Source organism: Mirounga angustirostris, unplaced genomic scaffold (assembly GCF_029215605.1).
Source record: "Mirounga angustirostris isolate CCGP_5_RB_7025 unplaced genomic scaffold, mMirAng1.0.hap1 SCAF_16, whole genome shotgun sequence".
Taxonomy (NCBI): Eukaryota; Metazoa; Chordata; class Mammalia; order Carnivora; family Phocidae; genus Mirounga; species Mirounga angustirostris.
In genome coordinates, this window is record NW_026991724.1 from 12500696 (window position 1) to 12520323 (window position 19628).

General features: G+C 39.8%; 1 protein-coding gene across 7 annotated transcripts in view; it reads left to right on the plus strand.

Moving 5' to 3' along the window:
- GLG1 (golgi glycoprotein 1) overlaps positions 1–19628 on the plus strand; it is a 174909-nt gene that overhangs the window by 76045 nt on the left and 79236 nt on the right. For all 7 annotated transcript variants that reach the window (XM_064580152.1, XM_064580153.1, XM_064580154.1 and 4 more), the window contains exon 2: positions 19140–19172. In XM_064580152.1, coding sequence (XP_064436222.1) covers positions 19140–19172 — 33 coding nt within the window. The remainder of the gene's footprint in view (positions 1–19139; positions 19173–19628) is intronic.

Genomic DNA, 19628 nt, shown 5'->3' on the forward strand with positions numbered 1-19628 from the left:
AATTCCTAAGTTTTTCTGGTTTTATTTTGTTCCTCTGCCCTTTTGCAGGTAGAGAAACACAAGAAAATTCCTGTAAATCTAAGTTATCCTTTCAACCTTTTCCCTGTTTCACCAGTACCTTAATTAATAGAATTACACATCCTCTCTAAGTCTCAGAAACACAAAACAGAAAAAATAAACAGCAGATTCTTTTTCCAGAGATGACTAATCACCCCTGCCTTAAAATTTAAGATTAAGTAGATCTAATTTACATCATTAATTGCCACCAAAATAGATCAGACAAAAGTATCTTGCATCTGTGTATTGACTTAAGGCTGTAGTTTCCACTTATGACAAAATTCATTTTTTTTTTCATATTCGGCTTTCTTTTTGCAGTGAGGAAACCAGCTGACCTGGTAAGACCATGAAATTGTTAATTTCAATTCCTATTCTACCAGTTAATTTATACTATGATTTGGGAGAAGCCAATCATTAATCTTATCCTTTGCCATTAGAATTTTTTGAATCTGAACTATGGTAAAAAGAGAAAAACACATTTTTTTCAAACCTTTCCTCTGTAAAAAATAGACCCATCCTTTCTGAAGCCCTCTGATGATTTTGATAGTATAACTACCAACTCACAATAGCTTACATCTGTGAAAAATACCCACTTTCAAATAGAGGGATTGTTTAAATCGTCTCTGATGCCAAAAGTTGCTTTCTTGTGATATAGATACATTGATATGTGCGTGTATATATATATATACACGCACATATCAATGTATGTGGTGTTGATTTAATCTGACGACAGCTTAAACTTGCATTTTCAGAACAGAAGAATAACTAATTTAGGATGAAAGATTTCAACTCTTAAAGTCAATATTCAGGATCAGTCTGACTGAGAACCTGACTCACAGCAAGCCCTGGAGCTGCTCCTCCATTCTAAAAATATCTGCCACAGGGCACCTTATTCATTCCAAACTGAGTAAGAATTTCAGATCTATGTTCTAATTCTTACTTGGTGCAACCATGACATCACAGAGCAGGCAAATGCACAAGAAATTTTGCTACAGTAATTTGACTACGAGTTTTACCTATCTTGAAATTCTTCCTTTAAAAATTAAAATCCTAATGAAATAAATTCTTGGCTGATCACAAAACCCCCACACTCTCTGGCAGTATTTTTCTTTTCAGATAACTGAGGGTGGCTCAGTCGGTTGGTCGTCCAACTTGGTTTCTGGCTCCAGTCGGGATTTCAGGTTGTGGGATCGAGCCCCCTAATGGGCTCCACGCTCAGCGCAGAATCTGCTTAGGATTCTCTCCCTCTCCCTCTGCCCCCCACTGAAATAAAATAAATAATCTTTAAAAAAAAAAGATATCTGAGAGCAGTTCCAGGAAGGCAGTGATCACAGTTTGGGCCATCACAGCACTAGGCATACCCTGGCATTCTGTATACGTTTTTATTTGGTTGACAGAAATTCTGTCTGATCTCTAGGCTTCCAAAGGCAAGCTGTCAGTCACTGGGGTCACAATGAAATAAACAGCTTCTCCCCAACATCTTCCTTTTGGGTCTGTTTTTCAGGCTTTTTAATTTTAACATCAATTCACTAATCTAGCCCCAAATTAAAACCAAAACTATGCAGGGCGCCTGGGTGGCTCAGTTGGTTAAGCGACTGCTTTCGGCTCAGGTCATGATCCTGGAGTCCCTGGATCGAGTCCCGCATCGGGCTCTCTGCTCGGCGGGGAGCCTGCTTCTCCCTCTGACCCTCCCCCCTCTCATGTGCTTTCTCTCTCTCATTCTCTCTTCTCAAATAAATAAATAAAATCTTAAAAAAAACCAAAAAACAAAAAACCCCCCAAAACTATGCAATGACTTCACGCTGGACGGGACAAGAAATTACTAAATAAAGAGATCAAAGAGCACTACTCTCAGAAAATTAAGCCCACTATTTTTGGGTTTTGTTTTTTGTTTTTTTTTTAAGATTTTATTTATTTGACAGAGAGAGACAGCGAGAGAGGGAACACAAGCAGTGGGGAGTGGGAGAGGGAGAAGCAGGTTTTCCGACGAGCAGGGAGCCCGATGTGGGGCTCGATCCCAGGACCTTGGGATCATGATTTGAGCTAAAGGCAGACGCTTAACGACTGAGCCACCCAGGCGCCCCTATTTTGGTTTCTTGATGAAAAAGCATTAGGACAGAGAAGGAAAAGTATCAAGAATTACATTTCTGGAGTCCCTCTGCACACATCTGAAGGAATTCATCACCATTATTTATTTAAATCCAATTCTCCAGGCAGAAACTACTCATGCTTCAAATGAGGTTTTTAGAAATGACCAAGAAAAAAAATCCCATATGAATAAACACCAATGGATTAGATCCGAAGGGGAAAAAAAGACAACTTCTGACAAGCTGACTTATCTCATGAGGACAACATTATCTCTTTAAACTCCGCCCCCCACCCCCGCAATATACATCCTTTTATTTTATTTATTTATTTATTTATAAAAAGATTTTATTTATTTATTTGACAGAGAGACACAGCGAGAGAGGGAACACAAGCGGGGAGTGGGAGAGGGAGAAGCAGGCTTCCTGCAGAGCGGGAAGCCCTATGTGGGGCTCGATCCCAGGACCCTGAGATCATGACCTGAGCCGAAGGCAGATGCTTAACGACTGAACCACCCAGGCACCCCTATACATCCTTTTAAAAACTTCTAAAAATTAGTCAGAGATAAACTGGTTACAGCTTACGTATAACGTGGCTTTCTGCCCCAGAAATCAGCCACTCTCATATGAAATTTCTCCATAAATTCTGCTTCATTTCCTTCTTGTAAGCACCTATTTGGGGCAGTTACAAGACTGACTGACTCTGGGAAGTGGATGTGAGGCACATAGCGATGAGTGTGGATGAGAACCGGTCAGCCTCATGTTAGGGGTAGAAAGGACCTGCATTTTCTTAGGCCTGTGGGGAGGGAAGAAATGACAGGGAGAGGGCCTGAGCAGTAAAAGAAGAAAAGAAAACAGAACTAAAGAGCAAAACGTGATTATGTCCCCAAGATAACAAATGGAAGAATAAAAGAGGAAATCATAAGAAAGCCATCTCCTAAACAGAAAGAAAAGCCCCTCTCCTTGGTTTCTCAACAGCTGCTTAAGAAAAGGCACCCTTACTAGCTTCTGTGGACTCTTAACAAATCTGTTCCTCTGTTCTTCACCAATTCCACTCAGACCATGATCTGAGTGCCCTGGAAATCTAAGTCAACAAAGATTCTGCATTAAATTTTTTTTTTTAAAGATTTTATTTATTTATTTGAGAGAGAGAGAATGAGAATGAGAGACAGAGAGCATGAGAGGGAGGAGGGTCAGAGGGAGAAGCAGACTCCCTGCCAAGCAGGGAGCCCGATGCGGGACTCGATCCCGGGACTCCAGGATCATGACCTGAGGCGAAGGCAATCGCTTAACCAACTGAGCCACCCAGGCGCCCTGCATTAAATTTTAAATGCTCTTTATCCCAATAAAATTTGCTGCTAAATTAAAGAATAAAAAGGAACTTTACTCTTTTGTAAAGGGGAAATACAAACAGCATTTACCTGCTAAACCGGAAACTGCTTCCATCTAATTGTCTCAGGCCACTGTATACAGGCATTCAATTTGTTATGTGAGTAGCAATTTCGTTGTGAGAAATGAAACTGTAAATTATACTTCTCTTCTATAGAAAGTAGAAAACTTTTCTTACAATATAGGGAGAAGGGAGGTAAAAGCCAGAAGAATCTATGTTTAGCCTTAATTTTTAAGAAGTATAAGGGGAAATACAGATTGCTATGTCTTAACAAACTTTGTTGAGTCCACTGTTGTTTTTTTTTAAAGATTTTATATGTTTATTTGACAGAGATCACAAGTAGGCAGACAGGCCGGCAGAGAGAGAGGGGGGAGAAGCAGGCTCCCCACTGAGGAGGGAGCCCGATGTGGGGCTTGATCCCAGGACTCTGGGATCATGACCTGAGCTGAAGGCAGACGCTTCACCAACTGAGCCACCCAGGCGCCCGAATCTACTGTTCCTTAAATTACGTGCAACTTTTATTAAAAAGAAGAAAAAATTAAAACTAAATTATAATAAAATAAAGCTGATAAAAAGAATTTTGAAACTTGTTAAAGATGTTACTAAAACTGTGCTGAGTTTATTCTGATCAGTTTCAAAACCCAGAACTACTGGTAAGGATGAGAATTTACTACGATTCCCACTAGGGCCTGATCTTGACTTAGAATCTCTACGTATTTTTAAAAAAAGAATCTCTACGTATTTGACTCAAACTACATGGCATACTTATGCCATTTAAATTTAGGTTAACTATATTCAGTGTATGTGGTATTTAGGAGGTGATTTCAGAGTTGGAAATTTACTGGACAATGAAGTGAGGGAAAAAAGAATAAAGGATGATGGTACCCTAGTTTCTGGGTTGGGGGACAAAGTGGATGGTGGCAGATTCACTGAGAAGTGAAATCCAGGCCCAGTAGGCTTGGAGTGGCAGGTACTCAGCTCAGTTGCAGAGCTGTTGAGATTGAAGTGCCCATGGACATCCCCCACAGACATAGTTGGCAGTATGGGTCTGGAGCTTAGGAAAAAGGTTTAGGCCTATGATAGAGATACAGGAATTATCACATTTACCTGGGAATGAAATCATCTCGGCCAAGTGAGAACAGAACCATGACATTTAAGTACCTGATTAAGGGGGTGACTGAGAAAGAAGAGTCTGATAGAAAAGCCACAGAAAAATGTTTTTAAGTTTTTATTTTAATTGCTTAGTTAACATACAGTCTTATAGTAGTTTCAGGTGTACAATATAGGGATTCAACAATTCCATACATCACCTGGTGCTCATCGTGACTCCTTTATCCCCATCACCTATTTCACGCATTCCCCCACCCATCTCCCCTCAGGTAACCATCAGTTTGTTCTCTGTGTCTTAATTTGTCTCTTTTTTTTTTTTAACCCCCTTTGCTCATTTGTTTTGTTTCTTAAATTCCACATATGAGTGAGATCATATGGTATTTTTCTTTGTCTGACTTATTTTGCTTATTAGCATTATACTCTCTAGAGCTTCATCCATGTCATTGCAAATGTAAAATTTCATTCTTTTTATGGCTGAGTAATATTCCATTATATATATATAATATATATATATCACCCCTTCTTTATCCATTCATCAGTCAGTGGACACTTGGGCTGCTTCCATAATTTGGCTATTGTAAATAATGCTGGTATAGGGGCGCCTGGGTGGCTCAGTCAGTTAAGCGGCTGCCTTTGGCTCAGGTCATGATCCCAGGGTCCTGGGATCGAGTCCCGCGTTGGGCTCCCTGCTCAGTGGAGAGTCTGCTTCTCCCTCTCTCTCTGCCTACTTGTGCTCTCTCTCTCTCTTTCTGTCAAATAAATAAAATCTTTTTTAAAAAAAATAATGCTGGTATAAACATTGGGGTGCATGTATCCCTTCAAATTAGTGTTTTTGTATTCTTTGGGTAAATATCCAGTAGTGCCACCGCTGGATCATAGGGCATATCTACTTTTAACGTTTTGAGGAACTTCCACACTATTTTACACAGTGGCCTGCACTGGTTTGCATTCCCACCAAACGAACAAGAAGATTCCTTTTTCTACATATCCTCACCAACACCCATTATTTCTTGTGTTGTTGATTTTAGCCATTCTGACAGTTATGAGGTGATATCTCAGTGAAGTTTTGATTTGCATTTCCCTGATGATGAGTGATGTTGAGCATCTTTTCATGTGTCTGTTGGCCATCTGGATATCTTCTTTGGAGAAATCTCTGTTCATGTCTTCTTCTCATTTTTAAATTGGATTTTTTGTCTTTTTGGGTGTTGAGTTATATAAGTTCTTTATATATTTTGGATACCAGCCCTTTATCAGAAATGTTATTTGCAAATATCTTTTCCCATTCTGTAGGCTGACTTTTAGTTTTGTTGACTGTTTCTTTCCCTACGCAGAAGCTTTTTATTTTAATGTAGTCTCGATAGTTTATTTTTTGCTTTTGTTTCACTTGCCTCAGAAGACATATTGAGAAAAAAAGTTGCTACAGCCAATGTCAAAGAGGTTACTGCCTCCTCAGAAAAATGTTTTAAGAAGGTAGTGGTCACATATTCATGATAGCATTTATATAAAATGTCCCAAAATGGAAATTCAGAGACAGAAAGTAGATTAGTAGAGTCTAGGCGTGGGAATTATGGGGATTAAATATAAATGGGCATGAGGGACCCTTGGGTGGGGGAATAAAAATATTCTAATACTGATTTATGGTGGTAGTTACATTATTCAGTAAAGTTACTAAAAATCACTGTAAACTTGAAATGAGTGACTATGTTAAATATCCTTCAATAAAGCTGTTATTTAAAAAAGATAAGGTTGAGTATTGCATCTTCCACACTGTGATACGGATACTATTTCTAGTGCGAGAAAATGTTTGGTGAGATTTATAATAACCAAAATTATAGGCTCCCACACCAAGCAAGCTGGAAACCCCTCCCACAGATATCTAAGCATGTATTCTAATTTTTTAAAAAGAGAGGTGTTTTAGTTGTTAAAGTTTATGGCAGCCCTCAAAGTTCAGAAAGTAAAACTTAGTACATATATACAGAGAGCAAAGGGATTATGTAATAAGTAGATGAAAATAGAGTCGCTTGTGCTAACCCAAGACTTAATATCTAACTTAACCACAGTTTCAGTCTCTCTCAGGAATGTAATCTTAAGCCACTCAACCTGGAATTTCCTAATAAGCGCTAGTGAGGTAATCTGCCTGGCAGACCCTCTCTGGTCCCCAAAGAAAGAGCCACCTAGGCACCCTCATCATCACTTTCTTGGGAAGCTTTTGTTTCTGAGCATAAATACTCGTTTTCCAAAACCCTGACCAAACTTGACCAAACCCTTACTGCTCCATCCACAATAAAGGTCACAGAAGCATTCTTCCTGGGATTGGCAGAAGAGTGGCAGTCCACACTTTGCATACTTCTTTCTGTATTGTTGTTCAGTGCCTTCAGGCCTCTGAAGATACACAGTCTCCTCATCTTCTATGTCACAAAATTTGTGGGCATGTTTGGCAGTATCCATCACATGGAACCAATCTCAGGGCCTCATGGATAATTTCTCTGACAGTCCAGCACCAGGATTATCTGGCCGTACAAACAGTGGTATACATGGAAGGGCTCCTTGCCATTGTCCTGGTCCCAGGTGTTGGTGCAGACTACTGACTGGGACACTACTTTAGGCATAGTCAGAGGAGCAAGCCCAAAAACTCAACATCAAGAATAATATATACTAGTTACTTCTATAAGAACATGTTGAGTTTTAAAAGGGGTAAAAAATAGGGACGCCTGGGTGGCTCAGTCAGTTAAGCGGCTGCCTTCAGCTCAGGTCATGATCCCAGGGTCCTGGGATCGAGTCCCACATCGGGCTCCTTGCTCGGCCGGGAGCCTGCTTCTCCCTCTGCCTGCCTCTCCCCCTGCTTGTGTTCTGTCTCTCTGACAAATAAATAAATAAAATCTTTAAAATAAATAAATAAATAAAATAAAAGGGGTAAAAAGTAGATATGACCCCCACAGAAGTGGGTGCCTGGGTGGCTCAGTTGGTTAAACGTCTGACTCTTGATATCGGCTCACGTCATGTTCTCAGGGTCATATCAAAGCCCGGTGTTGTCAGGCTCCAAGCTGAGTAGGGGGTCTGCTTGAGATTCTCTCTCCCCTCTGTCCCAACCCCCACCCCCACCCCCCTGCCTCTCACACACACTCTCTCTCTTAAATAAATTAAATAAATAAATAAAATCTTAAAAAAAAAAAAAAAAAAGAAAGACCCCACAGACAAATTAGGGCCTTGGTTCTAGGATAGTCTCACGTAAGTGCAGAGCAGTAAGGGGTCTGTGTTGAGGTTAAGACCGATTTGTACCTTTAAAATGAAAAATACCTTCAATGCCCTTTAATTCTTTTTTTTTTTTTTATAAAGATTTTATTTATTTTTTAGAGAGCAAGCGAGAGAGAAACAGCATGAGAGGGGAGAGGGTCAGAGGGAGAAGCAGGCTCCCCACTGAGCGGAGAGCCCAATGTGGGACTCGATCCCAGGACCCTGGGATCATGACCTGAGCCGAAGGCAGATGCTTAACCATCTGAGCCACCCAGGCGCCCCCGCCCTTTAATTCTAATAAAGTAAAAGGACACACACATACACACTACAGTGGGGATTAGCAAATAGTTCTGCTTTGTTTCAGATAGCATACTTGACGATGCAAATAAATACTGGCAAGACTTTCAGCTCTGTCAAGTACTAATCCACTCATCTTCAGTGAGGTTATACCCCTGTCCTGAAAGTATGAAAACACATAACAGTCTAGCTAATTACTGAACTTAATGGCTGACAAAAAACAAACAACAACAAATTGAGCAACTCTTGACTCAGTGATGGAATAATTCATATCCATGAAGATGCCATGCCCCAGAATTTACTTTGAGATGTCAAATTAACATATAATTTTAAGAAAACTTTAGAACTAGTTAAACTGACTGAATGGAAACACTCAAAATTAGTATAATTTATCATCTACTCTGCCCAGAGCAGGAAATGGCAAATACCAAATAAGGATACAGTGATCTAGTTATTGAACAAAAACTGCATAATCACATTATGGCATAATCACATAGGATTATGGTTTAGCAAATATTAAAATTTATTTTAAAAATGTAAATTACAAAAACATGTACTTTCTCTACCGTAAGAAATACCGTGAACTCTTTCCTCATCTTCCCCCTTTTTTACTATTACGAATTAGAAATAGAGATACCTATAAACTGTAGGAGACAGTCATCCTCAAAAGAATGTTTGGAGATACTTCTTTTCACATAAGAGCTCAACCTTTTCATCAACTTCCTATTGGGTACTGCCCAATATTCAAGAAATGTAGGGCTTGTTTTATAATGACAAGCATTTAAAATCCAATTATGACCTTACAAAGATTCTGCCTCATTTCCCCATTGTGAATGAATGAGCTTCTCTGGAACTAAACCTTCTTCATGAGAGCCTAGAATCAGCAGGGAGGGAAAAATTAACCTCCCATTACTCATTTTTTTCTCCCTAGGAGATGACTTAGAAATCTAGAATCCAGTTTAGTGCTGCTGGGAACATTTTAACCTAATTGTTGGGTGAAGGAAACCGATTCAGGCATTCTATGGAATGCTTAACCAGATTCCCATCTAGCCTCAAGGGAAAGAATCTTCAACAGGTGGGTCTGTCCGCTTGACTCCTAGCCATGGCAGGCACATAGCTGTAAAGGGACAAAAGGCCTGGTTTTCCATTGCCCAGTTGCCTGGATAAAGTCGGTTTGGAGCCTATGTTACCAGAGTGACACCTAGAACATTATCATTCAGTCTAAAGTGCCTTGCATTGATAAAATATTTTGTAGAAATTCATCACAGAGGCTATACTTCCTCTAAACCATGAAGCTGTAAATACTACTACTGTAGTGCTACTATAAAAATATAGTATCAAAATTCTTCTAAAATAGCTACTCATAGTATTTTTCATACCTCATAAAAGCAGTGTATTAGATCCCCTTACATCATAGTGTTTCGGAGGCAACGTGGTAGTAAGAACTCTGAACTAGGAGCCAAAAGACTCGAGTTATGGTTCCACTTCCATTGTATATTCATTGTGTGATACCCTTGATCAAGTCACATAATTCTTTAGGCTTTAAATTTCATGTCTGTAACATAGATAAATCCTGCTTTACCTACCTCACGGGGTTGCTGTAAGTCAAATGAAGTCTTTGCAAATTAGAGGGCCTTGCAAATATAAGATAGTACTGGCCTTTCATTCTCTGTAAATAATCCAATCATTTAAGCATCAAAAGCAACATTACTGCTTTCTGGTAAGCCATAATTCGTGCAAAGAATATGAATTCAAAATACATGAAATACATACTTAACTGTTATGTGTACGTACTGTCTCTGAAAGAATACATAAAAAATGTATTTCCAGTGTATACCCTTTTGAATTTTGTGCCAAATGGAAAAAAAAATCAAAGATAATTCCAGTTTACGCTTTAACAGAGACACTTTTGAAAATATTTGGAATACATCTTCATGGTTGAGGCAATAGAAGGAGCTTGATGATACACTCTTCCCAGTCCGTATTTTTCTATTTTCTTTCTCTTCCGCTGTCTATTTCAAAGGGATGGTGAGGGCGGGGAGGGGGGGGGGCGTGCATGGGAAGTCCACTCTCTCTGGGACATGGCGAGTAGCAATCTGGTCCCCTTAAGAGTCCTAGATTGGTAGTTCTGTTCTAAGAAAAGCACATTAACCATTCTGTGGTTTAGTTTTCCCAGTATGGTCAACTTTAATGTGGGAGTTTTAGAGTGAGAGGTGAAAACAAAATTCTTTGAAAGACATGGTATGAGTAAGAAAGAGTATCAATTTTTGTATGGTATCCTTTATATTCTTTATTTATTTGCCATTTCAGTTGATATGGAACAGCTAAATACAGGTCCAAATTTGTCAAAGCAGTAGCCACTATAGCCAAATGCAAAGTGAGAACCTAAAGTAGAAAATTCCCAGACATCTGACAATACTATTAATATTTATACTGAGTAGGGGCGCCTGGGTGGCTCAGTTGTTTAAGCGACTGCCTTCAGCTCAGGTCATGATCCTGGAGTCCCGGGATCGAGTCCCGCATTGGGCTCCCTGCTCGGCAGGGAGTCTTCTTCTCCCTCTGACCCTCCTCCCTCTCATGCTCTCTGTCTCTTATTCTCTCTCTCGCAAATAAATAAAATCTTAAAGAAATATATATATATTTATACTGAGTAAATCTGGAATGATTCTGTCAATGCAGCTCAGTACCTCCAGTCCGACTATGTTACTTCTTTAGTTTTGAAAAGATAAAACCAAAATATGCATATAAAATTACCAGATGCAAAAAAAGTCCCAAAATGAAATATAATTTCTAATGCACCATACCCAAGTATCTAAAAATACCACATTTTTTCCATACCGACCAGTTCTTAGTGTGCTGTTTACTTTAATTGGCCTAAAGAGAAGCAAATAGCGCTGAGCTGCCAGAATGTGCAGAACGCTTTCTGTATAACCCAGTGCAGATGACTAGTGCTTCTGAAGAGAAGAACTGTGATTCGGGGACTGGCCTTTCATCTGAGTAAGAGAGCAACTGCATAATTCTGAAGGATGTGTAAGTTTTGAAGCAGGAGCCGGCAGGAAGACAAAAATGAGGTTAGGTGAGAGAGATAAAGACCATTTGAATACTGGGAAATGCTGTGTTGAAATGGGGGGAAAACAGTACCTCATTCTTCATCAGTGGACTTGAAAAGTATCAGAGAAGCAGCAAATATTTTTGCACAGATAGTCTCTTCTTGAAAGAGAGTCACGTCAAGAAACTGAATGGGCAAAAGTAATCACTGTTGAACAATATAGCAGCTATGGAGAAAGATAAATATAAAATAACAGACAAATATAAAAAAGAAAACCTGAATACATTTAAAGATAATGACAAATGTAGCTATTAGAACCTGTAGAAACTCCTATAAGTAGTCCTGACCAAAAGCTATAAAGGGTATTATGTCCTAAAGTTCACAGAATCGTCAGAAGGTCAAGGAATTAAAAGCATAATTTAGAGATACTTTATCCAAGAGATTTTCAAATTTAGGGGACCTCCTCCATACTCCTCATGACCGTCTGAGGCACGGCCGAGGTAATCCAAAACCACTTCCCCAACCACGCTGTACCACTCTACCTTTCTACTTAAGTCAAAAATGAGGAATTCGAGGGCGCTTGGTGGCTCAGTTAAGAGTCTGCCTTCGGCTCAGGTCATGATCCCAGGATCCTGGGATCGAGCGCCACATCAGGCTCCCTGCTCAGTGGGGAGTCTGCTTCTCCCTGTCCCTCTGCTGCTCCCCCTGCTTGTGTTCTCTATTTCTGTCAAATAAATAAATAAAATCTTTAAAAAAAAGTGATGATGACCAAATGGACTAAAGACATGGGCAAGTTCAGCTCTGTCACTGAATACTGTCGATGTAGAGGAGGAGGAGATTGAGGCTAGGGAAGTTGCTGACTCATATGCACACAATGCCAAAATGACTGAAAAACAGCTGGAGCACAGAGTCCCGAGTAAAAGACAGCTTCGAGAGCTGGCTGTACTGGAAGCCAAGAAAGTGAAAATGAGGGGGACTTTGATTGACAACCAGTTCAAATGATCAGGACCTTTCTCCAAACCTGTACTGGAGGAAAACGTTTAGATCAGGAGGAGAAAGAACTTTTTCGGGACTACACGGTCTGCCTCCTACCTTTATGCCTCAGCCCCATTGATTTTCCTACATTCAGCAGGGTCTTTGCGTTCATATGATCTGCTTTCTAGAGATGGATTTTTCTAAATCTTTCTGTATATGGATCTTCTGTACTATTTTTTTGTCTATTTGATGTAAGCTTCTTCAGCTGTGTAGAAACTATGAATAGATCAGTGCTTGAGTGTCTCCAGTTTCTAAAGTAGCTGTTCTTATTCCTTCTTCAAAACAAAAATGTTTAAAAATTTTTTAAAAAGTAAGTAGTAGTAACAATACAGTATTTACCAGCTATTACCCCACCCACCTACTGGGGATGCACACAGGTAAATAACAGTAAATTAAATTACCACTCTCTGCACTGTGTTTAGCATAACATAACTAATTTGGATTATGGGAAACCATTATTGGATCAGCATTGAGATTTTATTAAAATTTGTAGTTATCCCACCATATATTAGGAAACATCAAATATGTAAGCCTAAGAATGGTCACTATAGGGTTCCTCATTTTCTCACTCAGGTCTCTGCCCTCTGTACAGAATGTGCCTTTCCGATTCCTCCCACACCCTAGCATTCTTCTGCCTTGCACAGCCCCATCTCATCTGCCTCAGCATACACACAGCATCACATCACCAAATCACAACCTCTTTTTAAGGCTCAACTCAAATGTGCCCTCCTCCATTAAGACCCCCTCTGACTTCCTTTCTATCATCCTACTCATGGAGGGTGGGGTTGGGGGGAGACTTTTTTCATTCTTTAGAGTATCAGGCTCTCCCTACACCCAAATTCCACTCTTTGTATGATGGTTACATATAGACTCATGTTTTATCTACCCCACTCTTTGTATGATGGTTACATAAAGACTCATGTTTTATCTACCACACTAATTTGCTTGAGAGCCAACCTCTATAATCTGTGTCTCATACCCTTTCTTAAAACTCTCCCACTGGACCTTTACTGTAAATCCTTTTTGAAAAGATGGTTGAATGTTAAAGAATCACACAAAAGCACAACTTTTTAGTAAACCAGACAGAGCATTGTTGGAGGGCACAAAGCCTATGTTGATCACTGTCCTTTTGGAGAAACATTACTTAGCAGCAGTCCCTGGATACAAGTAAGAAAAGTTAATTCTGATTGAGCCAGAATAATGCACTAAGAGGTTATGAATCTGACTGAGGGTTAAGATTCAGTTGACACATGCTCAGGGAAAGTTTACCAAGAGTAAAAGACTGACTTTTTCTGTTCATTACCAGCCATATTATTTTCAGTTTCCTTTTGCAAGGGGGGGGGGGACACGCAGGAGGGGCGTGATTTGGGTCAAGTTAATAAATGAATTGCTCATATGATTGGCACTTTACTAGGTTCTTAATGAGTAAACTCCCAGAAGAAGAATCTCTTTACTACTACTACTACAGGAGAATGTTTCTAATTACAGGGAGACATCACGTTGTTGCCCAGCCTTCAGGTTTTTGCAAGGCCATAAAAGCACTGATACTGTTGACATTTTTTGTTTTCTCCTAGGTGATTAATAAACAGAATCTGTTGTCACTTAATTTAGTACCAGGTGTGATCGTGTAGGTAGTTCAACTTTAGTTGATCTAACTGTAGAATGTTCGAATTTTTTGCATAAATGTTCGAATTTTAGACACAATCCAACTCCCAAGCATTTCTGTTTCAGAAACTGGGACAACTTCCAAGTTAGTTTTGTGAATCCTTTAATTTCTCCTGCCAGACTCATTAACTCACCCTGTTCACCTTGGGGAAATCATAGCTCAGACTTGTACTTTCTGTAAAAACCAGCCTCTTAAGTGAATGTGATAGTTGATTTAATTGAGAACATTCAGACTCAAGCTTTTCAATAGTTTATTCTGAAACCTGTTTGTTGTGCTTTGATCAGGAGAGAATGATTAAGATGAAGCACTAGGAAACCATAATCATAATATGCAAATTAGCTACATTAAAAGACATGGAAATCAGTAAATACCTCTATTTCTGTATTCCACATCTCAGATCTTACAGTCTCCTAAGGCTGCAGAGAATCTCAACCATCTTAGACCACTGTTTCTTAATTTTGGAGTGTCTTATGGATCTTTCTGAGATTATGATGACAGCTGTGAATTCTCAGAAAAATATACTTACACACAAAAGTTTGTATTCACTTTCAAGACAATTTCACTCCTAAAGTCAGTTCATGATCATAGGTGAAGAAATCCCTGTTCTGTCTTCAGGGGTCTGGAGAACTGACACACCCAAAGTCACACAGCTTCTGTAGCTGAATATTTCTGTGAGTCTGTTGTCCTTTTTTCTACCATTGTATCCTTTAGTTAAAACCCATTTTGTGGGGTGCCTGGGTGGCTCAGTCGGTTAAGTGTCCGCCTTCGGCTCAGTCACAATCCTGGGGTCCTGGGATCAAGCCCCGTGTTGGTCTCCCTGCTCAGCAGGGAGCCTGCTTCTCCCTCTCCCACTCCCCCTGCTTGTGTGCTCTCTCTCTCTCTCTCTCTATCTGCCAAATAGATAAAATAAAATCTTTTTAAAAAATACTTAGGGGCGCCAGGGTGGCCCAGTTGTTAAGCATCTGCCTTCGGTTCAGGTCATGATCCCTGGGTCCTGGGATCCAGCCCTGCATCAGGCTCCCTGCTCAGCGGGAGGCCTGCTTCTCCCTCTCCCACTCCTCCTGCTTGTGTTCCCTCTCTCGCTGTCTCTCTGTCAAATAAATAAATAAAATCTTTTTAAAAAATACTTTAAAAAACCCCATTTTGAATTACAGAGCTTAGAGGAAGGAATACTGGTTTTAAGCCTTAAAGTCAACTATTTCATCTTTTGCTTACCCAACATGGAGATTAAAGTACAGTCATACCCAAAACATTTATTCTTAATCTTTTAAAAAAATATTTATTTATTTGAGAGAGAGTACAAGAGGGGGGAGGGGAGAGGGGCTGAGGGAGAGGGAGAAGCAGACTCCCCTCTGAGCAGGGAGTCTGATGTGGGGCTGACCCCAGGACCCTGGGATCATGACCTGAGCTGAAGGCAGACACTTAACCAACTGAGCCACCCAGGCATCCCTATTCAAAATATTTAAATGATGGATTTAAAAAGGCCAAGTGAACTAAGCAAAGTTTTTTTATAACTTGCTGTGGTTATCATAGGGCTAATGTGGATTCGTAGTTGATCTAATTACTCCAGCAGTTTCTTCCCTGGGCCACCTGCATCTAAATTCGTCATGTAGCTGCCAGATCATTCTAGAGCACTTGTTCTGTTTATTCATCTTGTCTTTTTCTTGCACCTCCTGAAGATAACACCCTCCCCCCATCATTGTGCTCAACTTGACCTACTGAGCCTTTTTTGGAGGTATCAAGCTGAAATCGTTACAGTGAGCATTAGTCACCATTTATTATCATTATTTAAACTCCAGTTTTGTTGTGTCCTAGAAGTATACTTTGATTACTTAGTTTCTCCGTATTTCAATATCCTCATCTGTAAAATTGGACATAATACCATTTATCTTTTTTTTTTTTTTTAAGAGTTTTATTTATTTATTTGACAGAGAGACACAGCAAGAGAGGGAACACAGCAGGGGGAGTGGGAGAGGGAGAAGCAAGCTTCCCGCTGAGCAGGGAGCCCAACGCGGGGCTCGATCCCAGGACCCTGGGATCATGACCTGAGCCGAAGGCAGACGCTTAATGACTGAGCCACCCAGGCGCCCAATATTAATTGTTAATCATGTTTTCATAATATGTTTCCTAAAGCATAGTTTTTAGTAATGCATTGATAGTTAACAAAAGTAAAAAAAAAAATCCTCAGCCTTATTCTACCTTAGTAATTCTGGGTTTTATTCCCCATGCTATTCATCTTCTAAGATTAAAGATAATCAAGCCTATCTGCATTTATTGTTTTGCAGAAGTAGATATACTATGTCTGATGAAGTGATTTGATTGGGACATCACAGGAATGACGCAGTCTGAGAATGAACCTGTGTCAGCACCCACATCTGTTTTTGGTCCTTGAGATTGAGTACTAAACCATAGCATTTTCTCTTCATACTTCCTCTGGAGTTACTTGGTGCTGGCATTATTCATGTTCCTACCGTTTGGGCATACTACTTCATCTTTTATATTTTGCAGATAGGTCTCTGTTCAGTTCCTCTGAACATCACCATGTCCTTTGATTCTAAAGACCCTTTTAAATTTCTGAAATTAATTATTTGCAATTACACGGAGACATTCTTCATAGCTTTTCAGTTCTATGAGTCTCAGTGGCTTAATACCCTTACCTTGTTCTTATGGCATTCCTACCTTGTCTCTGTTTGTTTGTTTTTTTAGATTTTATTTATTTATTCATGAAAGAGAGAGAGGCAGAGGCAGAGGGAAAAGCAGGCTCCCCATGGAGCAGGGAGCCTGATGCGAGACTCGATCCCAGGACCCTGGGATCATGACCTGAGTCGAAGGCAGACGCTTAACCGACTGAGCCACCCAGGGGCCCCACATTGTCTCTTTCTGGAAAGAGACATTAAATCTAAAAAGAAAAAAATAAGACCAGTTTATTGTCAATTACAAATTAAATTGACAAAGAGACAAAAACTAAACACTGGTTTCCAAATGTGTAGTTCATTTGTGTCCATGGCTCATGTCATTCCTTCATAAAGGCTGTAATACTCTGTACTTACTAACATAACACACTAAATTAGATGGTAGCTGTTATCAATTGCAGCTTTAAGGTTTTAGAATTTTTATTATTTCATTTGCTTGATAGGTATCTTGCTCATTTTTTTTCTTCATAACAAACTCTTCAACATTTCAAGTGCTTATAATGACAAATGTTTATTTTTCTTGTCCATGGCTCTGCAGGGCAGTTGGGATGGCTCTGCTCTGGGCTCCAGGTTAGGTTTAGGTCTGCTTCATGTCTTTCCTTCTCCTTGGACTAGCAGCTGCCTGAACATGTTCTTCTCTTAGAGAATGACAGGAGTGTAAGAGTAAAAAGCTAAACGGCCCAAGCACATTTAAAAATACTTCTGTTGTGTCTGTGTAAAATCACATTGGCCCAAGCACGTCAGGAGCCCGGCCTCCTATCAGTGGAGCCGGCTGTATACTCATTGCACAGCAGGAGGCTGTGCGGAGTTACAGGGCAAAGGTTGTGGGTATCAGATGCTATTAAAGAGGAGAGAAAAACCGGGGGAAATAACCCGGACTACCACTGTAAGGAAGCAAACTGCTAAAAGTCATTAATTTAGTAATGCAGGGTCTGTGAATATAGGTCCATTGTAAACATGACAACACTTGCATATTATTTAACTACCTTCTTTTGAAAATGCTCTACCAGTGCTCTCAATTTCTTTCCAGAATGCTCTCTCTCTCTCTCTCTCTCTTTTTTTTTTTCCTTAAGTAGGCTCCACACCCAAGGTACACAGAATTCACTTCCTTTGAACAGGTTGGAATGCTATGGAAACTCAAAGAAAATGTGTCTGTTCATACAGTTGTATCTTTTTTAAAGGTATGAACAAGAACACTAAAGGAGATGTGTATTGCAGTTATGTAATATTAAACATAACCTAGTCTACTTTTTAAATTATGGAATAGAAATTTCATTTTAGGGCGCCTGGGTGGCTCAGTTGGTTAAGCGACTGCCTTCGGCTCAGGTCATGATCCTGGAGTCCCGGGATCGAGTCCCGCATCGGGCTCCCTGCTCAGCAGGGAGTCTGCTTCTCCCTCTGACCCTCCCCCCTCTCATGTGCTCTCTCTCTCTCAAATAAATAAATAAAATCTTAAAAAAAAAAAAAAGAAATTTCATTTTATCTCTGGTTCATGGACCTGGCTTTGCAGAGTATATGTAGTCATGGGAATATGTATATAATTTCTGTTTTTAAAAAAACTTTTTTTTTTTTAAGATTTTATTTATCATTTGAGACACAGATACAGAGAGAGGGCATGAGCAGGAGGAGAGGCAGAGGGAGAGGGAGAGGGAAAAGCAGGCTCCCCGCTGAGCCAGGAGCTGGACGTGGGGCTCCATTCCAGGACCCTGGGATCATGACCTGAGCCGAAGGCAGATGCTTAACCATCTGAGCCACCCAGGCGCCCCTAAAAAAACTTTCTATTTTAAATTATATACTTGAAAGATTATAGACTCCTAAGAAGTTACATTGAGGTCCTGTGTACCCATCACCTAGCTTTGCCTAGTGGTGACATGAGATTAGTATGTATGTATGTATGTATTTGAGAGAGAGAGAGCATAAGCAGGAGGGGCAGAGCGAAAAGGAGAGAGAATCTCAAGCAAAGTCTATCCTCAGCACTGAGCCCTGTGGGGTTCGATCTCAAAACACTGAGATAAGCACCTGAGCTGAAATTAAGAGTTGGTCACTTGACCGACTGCGCCACTGAGGCGCCCCGAGATTAGTTTTGAAATCATTGATAAACCTTCTTTGCCCTCTTTAAAAGCCTGGGTTTTTTTGGGTTTTTTTGGGTGTTTTTGTTTTTGTTTTAGATATCTAACTTTCTTTAAAGAAAGGACACCTATCATATGCCTGATCCTCTTTAGCTTTCAGAATTATGAAGTGTCCTGTAAGGATCCTGATGTCACTATTGCTTTGTTTCTTTGGTACTTCCTTCTCCATTTTCCTCATTTTCAGATTGTACCATTGATTGGGAAGTGATTATATCTCATCTGCTTTTCTGGTATATTTCTCCCTGGCAATTTAAAATATATATAAGCCCCATTTTATTTCTTAAATTGAAGAAACATACTCAGTTAAATATTCAAATTTCTTGTTTGGAGTTTATTTTGGTAGTATTTGAAAACTTGAGGGTTTTTAACATCATCTCTTTTTTTTTTCCTTTTAGCCTGAAAATGAGATTTCTTCAGACTGCAATCATGTAAGTATGGATTTTCCGTAACTCACCATATGTGCTTTATATATATGGCAGATTCAGGATGCTTTTTCTGTTGTTTTGGGAAACATTATGTCTTCTTAGATTCTCTTAATCTTAACAAGGATGTTAAACCTTATTTAAGGACCATGGTAAATCTGCAAATACCCCTCCATTCTAGAAACAAGCAGATTTTGTCAAATATTTATGTACTTGAGCTTAAGTTTTACTTCAGTTATAGCTACATATGAAAATAATTTTCTCTGCTTATCATGCTTACAACTTTATTTTTAAAGATTTTATTTATTTGCGAGAGATAGCAGGCACAAGAGAGAGCATGTGGGTGGGCAGAGGGAGAGGGAAAAGCAGACTCCTGCTGAACGGGGAGCCCCACGCAGGGCTCCATCCCAGGACCCTGGCATCATGACCTGAGCCAAAGGCAGACACTTAGCTGACTGAGCC